The 11,873-nt window shown below is 44.9% G+C and overlaps 1 protein-coding gene across 1 annotated transcript; it reads left to right on the plus strand.

The window, feature by feature from the left end:
* Positions 1 to 918: 918 nt before the first annotated feature.
* EYB26_008682 (uncharacterized protein) lies at positions 919 to 10,602 on the plus strand (the record flags this gene model as incomplete). Its single annotated transcript, XM_054267933.1, has 4 exons — positions 919 to 3,846; positions 3,908 to 5,756; positions 5,814 to 10,513; positions 10,576 to 10,602. The coding sequence occupies 4 exons, from the start codon at positions 919 to 921 to the stop codon at positions 10,600 to 10,602; spliced, it is 9,504 nt and encodes a 3,167-aa protein (XP_054123908.1).
* Positions 10,603 to 11,873: the final 1,271 nt, after the last annotated feature.

Genomic DNA, 11,873 nt, shown 5'->3' on the forward strand with positions numbered 1-11,873 from the left:
AAATAAAAAGAAATATGTATGATGGTGGATCCCCGACAAACGGAACCAACCCCTGGTATCAACTAATTTAGGTTGTAAATACTCCGTACGTTGTTTCGTAACGAGTCTGCCACCCGCTATAGAGCTAGGCTAGCCCTTCAATACAGCAGTTGATACATAGATTACTCAGAGTGCGTTATGTAGTAGTTATTCAAAACTGGAATAAATTATAGATGCATTGGCAGCGGTGGCTGCTGCCTTATTCGGTTAGTCCTCAAGGAACTATTAGTTAAATAGTGCTAAACAACTCAATTCTCGAAACAATATTACCTGACATACACGTATTGTGCACCGATACACGTAAATTTCAGTACTGTACTATGACAGTACAAGTAGTGGCGGTATCATTATGCGCGGTATCCATATTGAAAGAATGTAAAAATACTAACTATCCACTTCTCCAGCTTTTCTCGAAAAAGTTTACTCTGTGTTAAATGCTCAATCCAACGAATCAATCAAACACGTCCTTTACTACGAATCCATGGCCCAATCCTTAGCGCTTACTGATATTGATGCATCCGCTTCAGACTCCAAAACTCGTGTTCAACCGTCGACGTTATGGTAGACAGCCGGAATCGCGCAGCCACACTTGGACCTATCCCTACCTATCGAACAATGAATAAACCGACAAGCCAATAATTTGGCCTTCCGAGGGCTCTTCTAAATATAGCTTTTATAGCAAACATGTTTGTCTGGTTTCATGTCCCAATTCGGAAATTAGCTGGGTTTATCAGTCGAGCTTCTTTCTCGTCGGCATCGCGTTCTATTCTTCCTGTTGCGCACGCGTTCTTTGTATTCTATAGAGTATCCCGATATAGGGTTTCGACATTAATCCAATATAATCGATAGAACACAAGTCACTAGATTCGTATTATTACTATGGTCGGATTTCAATCGCAAAAAGAAGACTCACTGGCACGCAGCTTGCCGTTGGATGCAGTGCAGCAAAATATGGAAGAACTATCGGAAATTGTCGACGGGAACACCGATATCGAAAATGCACATGGCAAAGCAAGAGACAGGAACGAGGAAGAACTCTTTGAACAAGTCAAAGATGTATTTGCAATGACACTGAAGGTTAAAAAAGAGAAGCTGAAAATGCAAGAGGCCTTCTTGGCCCAAGGAGGAGACTCACTACTCGCGATTCAGATTGTCGGCCGCTGTCGTGAAGCCGGCTTCCAGTTTGACACATCTGATTTGCTTCGCGCAAACACACTTGAGCAGATGTGCTATGATATCATCAAAGGATGTCTTTCATGGAGCGCAACCCATGCAACAGAAGTACAAACGCCAACTTCAAATGATGACGAAGCTCAGGCTCGAAATGCTTCTTCACCATCTACAAAGACCAAAAAACTCACACCAATGCAACATTTTCACATGTTTGGAGGTCAAATTCGAATAAAATTATTTGAGTTAGCAGTCAAACCAACAATTTCAGAGACCATTTTGTCAACTTGTCTCAATCGCCTGGTTCAGCGTCACGAGATTTTGAGAGCTACCGTGCATGAGGAACATCGAAATACAACCGCGGACGAGGGTTACCCCAAAACAACTGCCTTTATGCAGATCCCAGCAACCTCAACCACGAATTCGTTATTTGCTTATGAAAAGTATCAATACGAATCACTTTCAAATTGCCAAATTGTTCTGGCTGGATTTGGGGAGGCGATTAATATTGAGAATGGCCAGGGTTTTGCTGCCGTTAGCTTTACTGAAGAGGCCCAGAATGCACGGTTCCTTGGACTACTCGCCCATTGTTCACTGGTAGATGGCCAGGCATGGAATACTATTGTAAAAGATCTTAGCCATCTTCTGGATGGGGAGGTATCAGTTCAGAGAAATAATGATACAGAAACGATTGAGCTTGCCTCCCAAGGACATGAGTTTATCAACGATTTGACACACGACGAAGTTGGTGCTTTCACAACAGGAGACGCCGATACTCGGATTTGGGTTCTACCCATTCACCAAGAAATCACCACGAAGTTACTACCTGGCTCTTCGTGCCACAAACCCCTACGGACGGAGCCCCTGGATTTCCTAACTGCTGCTCTCTACTTGGCATACAGGGAACAAGCCTCTACTGTTGAGACCGATACTATCGACATGTACGAACTTCATCAGGAAGGAATTCATGATGGATCTACGGATATAGATTTTTTTGAAAATTTGGTTTCAATAGATACAACCCCATTAAAGGCTGAGACAACTGCTGCCGATTTAGTCCGCCTCGTTAAAGATATTCGTCGCAGATCACATATCGAAAGTCCGGGCCAACAACATCAACTTTGTCAGAAACTGAAGCACCCTCGTCGTACTACACTGGTCCTAGATTGCTTCAACACAGCTATGGCTCCTCCTGAAGCTGGAAAATCGATGATGCGCGACATCTTTCAGACGACAAGTTGCAGAAATGGGCTGTCTCCGAATACATATCTCATCTCAACGTGTATGGTGAAAGATCGGTTGTGTTTCACATTTCAGGGGACCGATGGTAAAGACTCGAGCAATCTTATAGAGGCTCAAAAGAAATCTTTCGGAGAATCCCTTTCTCGCACACTTCATAATCTATTGTTGGAACTAGAAACTAGCGGGCATCGTGCCACATTGAGCGATTTCCCTCTTCTAAAGGCAACATATCTGGAGCTCGATGACCTTATCGGCAATAAACTCAAACACCTAGCTCCTAACCCATTAGCCGACATCGAGGATATCGTTCCATGCTCTCCGATGCAGGAAGCTATTATGATCAGTCAATCGGTGGATGACATATTATACCAATGCGCCTATGTATTTAAAATGACTGCATCACTGAACGATTTACAGCGAGGCCCTCTTGATCCAGTGCGACTTGCAAATGCTTGGTCTCAGGTGGTCCAACGACATGAAGCTCTTCGGACAGTCTTCATGGAAAGTCGTTCGCGCCCGGGACACTTCGATTCGGCTATTTTTAAACGAGTCAGTAGTCCAGTTGCCTTTCTGGAAACAGAAGCTGAAATAAGATCTGTTATTGACGGCACCTATACGCCAATCAAGTTTGGAATGTTGGAAATTCCTCACCGGTTTGCCATTTTCCAAAAGTCGGAAAAGGAACTTCATATTCGAATTGATGCTTCTCATACCATCATTGATGGAGAATCAATTTACATCTTGTTTCAAGATGCGTGGGCCTTGTATAATAGTGAGGTTTTGATAGAACCAGGTTGTCCTTATCGGTCGTTTGTTTTCTACTATAATAAACTGTCTCTTGAAGAGTCTGTTTCCTACTGGACCAACTATCTGTCTGGTAGCGAACCGACAATGCTTCCACTTAATTATCCGGATTCTTCAAGAGAACAGTTCGGAACGGTTGCACTGGATATCGATACCTCAGCTTATCAGTTAGACAGGCTGTGCGGAGAACTGAATATTACCCTTGTGAACCTTTGTCAACTCGCATGGGGATGCGTGCTTGGAAACTTCGCTGGTTCGAGTGATGTTCAATTTTCTTATGTGACATCAGGCCGACAGGCGGCCCTTCCTGGAATTGCAAAGTCTGTAGGAACATATATCAACACAGTTTCGTGCCGACTTGCCTTATCTCCGGCTTTAACTATCATTGAATGCCTTCAAAAAATACGAGATGACTTTATCCAAAGCCTTTCGCACCAATTCTTGCCCTTGTCAGACCGAGACTCCGACGATGACAAGTCTTTTCTAAAAAGAGGCAATACCTTATTGGTTGTGCAACGTAACGCCCATACCGGAAGTATCGCTGATGATTCTGGACGATTTGAAGTTATCAAAGCTATTAATCGGACTGAGGTATGTCATCTCTAAAAAAAGGGTTTTAAATATCATCGAGAGAGCTAACATGATGCGTAAGTACGATCTGGTAATGAATATCGAAGTGGCACCGTCAAAGATTAAAGTAAATGTTGATTTTTGGGGGTCGTTGCTTGACGAAGACTTTGCATACAAGGTTGCCACTGCGTTCAAAATGTCAGTTCTATCGATATCGTCCAACCATGGGAGATGTATACGGAACATTTCATTGGTGAACGAAAATCAAGCACTCAAATTACACCACTGGAGCGGAGACTATCCAGCTGCTGTGGATGGTTGTATACACGATTTGGTCTATGAGCAGGTTAAGTTGCGACCACATGCCGTGGCAATACATGCGGATGGTGATGATATTACCTACGCCCGACTCGACGTTCTAGCGAACGGCCTAGCCAAGCGACTCGTTGACGCGGGCGTCGGCCCCGAAAAATTCGTGGCTCTTTGCTTCAACAAGTCTCCTTGGGCTATCGTATCAATGCTCGCCATCTTAAAGGCTGGAGGAATTGTTGTACCGGCTGGAGTGCAACATCCCAAGGAACGAGTTCAATCGATTATAACTGACACAAAAACATTGGTAATGGTAACTGACTCAGATAATGGACATCGATTCACAGATTTAGTACCTACAGTCATCTTTGTTGATAGAGACCACTTACACGACCTGCCTAACTCAAAACAGAATATCGTTCAGGAGAGCAAACTGAAACCGGAAAATGCAGCGTTCGTAATTTACACGTCTGGTAGCACTGGTGTTCCCAAGGGCGTAGTACTGGAGCATGCTGCCCTCTGTACAGCCATGAAGGCACATGGCAAAGCGTTCAATATGACCACAAAAACGCGTACAGCACAATTCTCAGCATATACCTTTGACGTTAGTGTTGGCGATATCTTCGGTACTCTTATACATGGAGGTTGCGTTTGTGTTATATCTGAAGAAGACCGCATGAATAATTTGGAAGCTTCCATGGATAAAGCGAAGGTCAATCTCGCTGTACTCACCTCGACCGTTGCAGACCTGCTAAGGCCGTCAGAAGTATCGACCTTGGAAGTGTTAGTGCTAGTTGGGGAGCCGGCAAAACCCTCAGTCATTGAAACGTGGGTAGAACATGTTACCATCTTGAATGCATACGGCCCATCCGAATGCTGCATTCACAGTACATGTGGTGATCCGATTACATCAGTTGCGCAAGCTTCGATCATTGGCAAAGGTCTCAATACTCGAGCTTGGGTGGTAAACCCAGCAAATATCGATCAACTTTCTCCAATCGGAGCAGTAGGAGAACTCTTACTTGACGGTCCCATGTTAGCCCGTGGATATTTGAATGATGCACTTAAAACAGCTGCGGCATTCATTAAGGATCTTTCTTGGTACAAGGAACACGACTTGAAACCCGGACATCGCATGTATCGTACAGGTGATTTGGTGCGTCAGAGTATGGATGGTTCGCTGACCTACATTGGCCGGCGTGATACACAAGTAAAAATACGAGGGCAGCGTGTGGAAATGGGTGAAATCGAGTACAATATTCTTCACAGTCCAGTTCCTGTCCTTGATGCAACTGTCATTTACGCCAAACAGGGTCTATTCAAGGGTCGTCTTGTTGGCCTGTTGGTACTTGAAGATGTCTCTGAAGACGCTACGTTTTTGGAGTTTTTGGAGGGAATTGATATCATCAGTGATCGAAAAGCAGCGGAAAAAGTCGTTGCCATTCGTGTTTACGTGTCGGAGAATGTCATGGAATACATGGTCCCTAGTTTGTGGCTTCTATGCAAATCCATCCCATTGAACGATTCTGGAAAGAAGGATCATCGCAAGCTTCAAAAGTGGCTTGGTGAAGTCGATGAAGCGTTCATTACCTCCAACACACATACTGGATACGAGGATCAGTGTGAATCGATACCTGACACAGCCATTTAACGTAAATTACAACAGATTTGGGCAGAAGTGTTGAATAAACCATTGGCAGCAATACCAGTCAATCGGTCTTTTCTCAGCTTAGGAGGAGACTCTATATCGGCTATGCAAGTTGCTTCCCGGTGTCGCAGCGACGGTATCTCCATATCTGTCAAGGAAATTATGCAGACTAAGTCCATTCTTGATCTCTCTACCAAGACTGAGCTGTACAAGGGCAACAGTGGATCTCGGTCTGGGTCTGGCAAGCCTTTTAGACTTTCACCTGTTCAGCAACTGTATAAGGACAAGGTTGCACATGGGTCCTTGGAAGCTGAAGGCGAGTTTCGGTTTAATCAGAGCTTCCTACTGAGAGTATTGACCGAAGTCGATTCCAACGATTTCATACAGGCGATGGATGTGATTGTACAGCAGCATGGCATGCTTCGAGCTCGGTTTCATCCGTCGCTAACAGACATGTCCTGGACGCAGACTCTGGAGACTAACCTTTTCGGCTCTTATCATAATGGTGTACATAGTGTTACAACCATGGAGTTGGCGATCGAAGTGATGGCATCATCACAACGAAGTCTGAACTTGGAACTAGGACCAGTTTTCTCAGTAGACCTCATCAAACTCCAAAGTTCTGGAGAACAGCTGCTCTTCCTTACTGCCCACCATCTTGTCATTGATCTGGTCTCTTGGCGTATCATATTACATGATCTCGAAAAGCTACTCCGTGACAAATCCCTTCCACCCCACACTTCACTGACATTTCAGCACTGGACTGAGGATCTTCTTGAACACGATAAGGCAGAAAAGTCCAATATCCATGTAACCCTTCCCTTTAAAATTGGACAACTGAACTGGCGATACTGGGGTATAGACCCCGAAACGAATTTCTACGCAGATGAGACTATCGAAACAGTTCTGATTGATGAAAAAATTACGTCTCTACTGTTTGGAAAATGCAACGAGTCTTTGCAAACAGAAACGATTGATTTATTATTAGCCACTATTTTCCATTCTTTCCGGTTGGCCTTTCCAGACCGTGATGTTCCTGCCATTTTCAACGAGGGACACGGCCGAGAAGTTTGGAATGACTCCATCGACGTGACCCAAACAGTTGGCTGGTTTACAACGTTTGTGCCCTTGCGTATACCAACTGTTGAGAATTTATTGGATATTGTCAAATGGACGAAAGACTTGCGCCGCAGAATTCCCGGCCACGGTTTGCCGTACTTCTCTTCCCAATTTTTGAGAACTGATGAGAATGCTTCTGTATCATCAGACTGGAATCCAGAAGTTATATTCAACTACGTCGGTAGAAGCCAGCAGTTAGAAAGAGAGGACAGTTTGTTCCGATTAGAACACATTCGTGATCCGAGATTGTCACCAGTGGGCAAACGAACAAGGCGACTGGGTTTATTTGAGATCTCTGCTATCGTGGAATCTGACTCTTTGCGCGTCGACTTTCGTCTCAATAAACATGTTCGAGACTTAAATTCAGTTAAAACCTGGGTTGCTGCCTACAAGGCGACATTGCTTGACATGACTTCACAACTAGTCAAGGTGGATAGAATATATACTCTATCCGACTTTGCAATGCCAGACATGACATATGAAAGTCTGACACACTTACAGTACACTTACTTGCCTCAGGTAAATTTGAGCATCAATGACGTGGAGGATGTTTACCATTGCTCCCCAATGCAACAGGGTATTCTGATAAGTCAGCTTAAATCACCAGCCACATATCAAATACAACAAGTCTGCGAAATCAAACCTCGACAAGACCATAATGCCATTGATATAGATCGACTAGTTGATTCATGGCAAAGGATAGTCGACCGGCATTCAATTCTGCGAACTATATTCGTTTCATCGATCTCGGATGATAGAACCTGGGATCAAGTGGTCTTGAAGAAATGGGAAGCGGATATTTCATATTTGAAAGATGTCTTGGATGAGGATGTACTGGATTGCTTTGCCGAGAAGCCTCACCTGGAGCAACTTCCTAATCAACCTTGCCACAGAATTACAGTTTTCCAGACATTAACAAAAAGGATATATGCATATTTTGAAGTTAGTCACGCGTTAGTAGACGCATCCTCACTGAATCTCTTGCTGGATGAATGGATAGCTGCATATGATGGCAGTCTTTTATTCACGTCAGCTCCGAAGTACAACGCATACATTGGATTTTTACAACAACATTCTGCAGAGGAGAGCTTGACCTACTGGACCGAGCATCTCAAGGATGCAGAGATATGTAAAATCGTCGGCTCAAAAGCTTCTACAAGTGACCTAGGAACTAGAGGAACCGATTTCCAGACGGTCGCGAAAGCTTTCTCGGCAACTCCCCAGTTGAATCAATTTGTCGAGAAAAACGACATAACGATTGCTACAGTGGTACAACTGGCGTGGGCAATCGTCCTTTCAAAATACACCGGATCTCAAAAACCGACTTTTGGTTACTTGTCGAGCGGCCGGGATGCGGAGATAGAGGACATTGAGAGAATTGCTGGTCCACTTATCAATATGATGGTAGCTCACATAAAACTCGATTCTTCCATGAGTATTACCAAGACCATGGAACAGATCCAGGACAACTTCCTGAACGGATTCACACACCAACGCACACCGCTAGTTGACATTCAACATGGGCTTCGTCTCGGAGACACGAGGCTCTTCAACACGTCCTTGTCGTACAAACCTTGGGCCACAAATGATGTTAACGAGTCTCACAGTCTAATTATAAACCATGTTACGGGCATAGACCCTACAGAGTACGATATCAACCTAGACATTGTTGGAGGTCCACAAGCGTTCTCCGCAACATTGCAGTATTCTTCAACATCGATGACGAATGATGATGCGACTAGTTTGTTGGAGAGCTTTTTACAGGTGCTGCATTCTATGATCGATGAGAGCACAATCATGCTCGGTGATATCGATATGGTCAGCGCCTACGAAATTGAAAGGATGAGAGAGTGGAACAGGAACGCACCGGAACGTATTGACCGTTGTGTTCATGATCTTGTCGAAGAGCAGTGTTTGCGTCACCCAGACGCTCAAGCCGTATGCGCATGGGACGGAGAAATGACCTATGGAGAACTGAACAAACTATCAACACTGCTTGCTAGTTTCCTGAAGGATAATGGAATCGGACCAGAAAAGTCGGTCGCGATCTGCTTCAACAAATCCTGCTGGGCTGTAGTGTCAATACTAGCCATCCTCAAGGCCGGAGGTGTCGTTGTCCCTATTGCCGTTCGACATCCACTACAGCGGGCCAAGGCGATCTTAGAGGAAGTGAATGCGCAGATAATGCTAACGGACCAAGGAAATTGTAGCCAATATGTTGATACCCTGCCGTCTGTTCATGTAGTGGATGATAATCTGGTCGGAAAATTCCTGCTACCCCCTGGACGCGTGTGTGAAGAAATACGACCTGATAACGCGGCCTATATAATATTCACATCGGGAAGTACGGGAGCCCCGAAAGGTGTCGTTTTGGAACACTCCACATTGTCAACTGTTCTAAGTGCACATGGTAGCAAGCTCAACATCGGACCTAAAACAAGAGTCGGCCAGTTCTCTGCTTATACGTTTGATGTCAGTATTGGTGACATCTTCATTACTCTCTTGCACGGTGGCTGCGTGTGTGTGATCTCAGACGAAGATCGCTTGAACAAATTACCATATGCCCTCAACAATGCGGGCGTTAATTTTATGTTTCTTACCTCTACCGTTGCTACCCTGATTGAACCAAAGGACTTCCCATCTCTAGAGACGATGGTCCTCGTCGGTGAGGCAGTGAGGCCTGAAATCATTGAGACTTGGGGTCAAAAGGTGGATGTGATTAGTGCATATGGTCCCTCGGAGTGTTCAATCCATGCAACATTTAGTGAACCTATTAAAGACAAACAGGACGCAGGAAATATTGGAGTCGCGTTCTGCGCTGGGCTATGGGTGGTTGACTCTAACACCATAGACCGACTTTGTCCCACTGGTGTCATTGGAGAATTGCTTATTGATGGCCCATCATTAGCACGTGGTTACCTCAACAAACCCGAATTGACTGCTTCCTCCTTCATAAAAAATCCTTCATGGGCTCAAAAACATGGGATGGCTCTGAACAGACGCATGTATCGCACGGGAGATTTAGTCCGTCGCAACCATGACGGAACATTAACATTTGTCGGAAGACGAGACGCTCAGATCAAAATTCGGGGCCAACGTGTGGAGCTAGGCGAAATCGAATACTGGGTTAAGAAATCCTTGGCCAGCATAAACCGTGTGGTCGTTGATTTCATTTTTGTATCCGGACAAGATCGGGACCCCGTTGTGATTGCGGCCATGGACATGGACTGTTCCAACCAATCGTCGAATACTCCATCTCCGATCAGGCTCACCGAAAGTATGACAAAGAGCTACCTCGAACTTCAAAATAGTCTATTTGAAGCTCTTCCTAGCTACATGGTCCCCTCGATCTACATTCCATTCAGCCATATCCCACTAACTTCCAGTGGAAAGGTTGATCGAGTTTCACTGCGAGAACTTCTGCATAATTTAAGTGATGGTGAGATATCTCACTTTTCACTTGTTGAGAAAGGCTATCTGAAGCCTTCAACGGAGACTGAAATTCGTCTACAAGACGCCTGGGCTATTACTCTTCGTATTGATGCGAATAAAATCAGCACGACTGATCATTTCTTCAGATCTGGTGGCGACTCTGTCTCTGCTATGAGATTAGTGGCTCTACTCCAGAAGAATCATATGCACCTATCTGTTGCTGATATCTTCCTTCACCCCAGGCTCTCGGATATGGCTCACCATATTAATCAACAAGGCCAGGGAGAAAGAGCACGCGAAATTGCCCCTTTTGAACTTTTCAGAACCGAGTCAAAAAATCCAAACTTGGAGGAATCTAAACACGCATCGCTCCCGATGCTGAATGAACTAGCTGCCAAATGCAATGTGTCAATAGATGAGATTGAGGACGTTTACCCGTGCACACCTCTCCAAGAAGGCTTGCTAGTACTGTCTGCACAGGATCCTAAGCAATATATCTCACAACGAGTTTTTCGTCTCACCGAGGCAATGGATTTTCAAAAATTTCAAGATGCGTGGTCTCATCTCTTCGGCCTTGTCCCTATTCTTCGGACTCGTATCATTGAAGGCCAACAAGTTGTGTTACGACATTCGATTGAATGGCAGTATGCGTCAGACTTGAGAAGGTACCTATCGAATGATAAGGAACGATCTATGTTGCCGGGAATGGCCTTGAGTCGGTACGCCATGGTCAAGGAACAAGCTAGTGTAGGAAAATCCCAATACTTTGTCTGGACAGCCCATCACAGTGTTTATGACGGATGGAGTGTGAATCTGATATTTGAAGCTCTGTACGCTATATATCAAGGGAACGATATTCCAGACATTGTGCCTTATACAAGGTTTCTGAAATATATCCAGGAAATTGACACGGAGTCAATGAAATCTTACTGGCGCTCCCAGTTTTCACATTGGACATCTAATCAATTTCCACCATTGCCAGACCATGATTACATACCCCAACCGTCGAATATCTGCCAGAGGGAAATTGAGGTCACAGCATCCACAAAGCCAGCTACTGCTAGCATTGCTATTATGCTACGTGCAGCATGGGCCTTAGTGGTTTCCCAGCACCAAGGAAATGCGGATGTTCTGTTGGGAGTCCCTCTATCCGGTCGTAGTGTACCTGTCCAGGGCATCCTTGACATCATCGCACCGACTATCACAACGGTGCCAGTCCGGATAAAGTTGGATTATTCTGAATCTGTTGGCGATTATCTGGCGAAGGTACGACAGCAAGCCGTGGAGATGATGCCTTTTGAACATACCGGTTTGCAGCAGATACAGCGTGTTGTCAAGACAGAGACTGGGGTTGCACCGGAGTTTCAACATCTGCTCGTTGTCCAACCAAAAAGCGAGATTGGTGAGAATCCAGCATCTAGATTCTCCTGCCTCGAGGAGGTGGTAACAGACAACATAGGCTTTGAAGGATACGCCCTTACGGTCGAATGTATTACTGACATGGATAAGGGCGTGGTACAAGTGGAAGCACGTTTTGATG

This window comes from Talaromyces marneffei, chromosome 7, assembly GCF_009556855.1.
Source record: "Talaromyces marneffei chromosome 7, complete sequence".
NCBI classification, from domain to species: Eukaryota; Fungi; Ascomycota; class Eurotiomycetes; order Eurotiales; family Trichocomaceae; genus Talaromyces; species Talaromyces marneffei.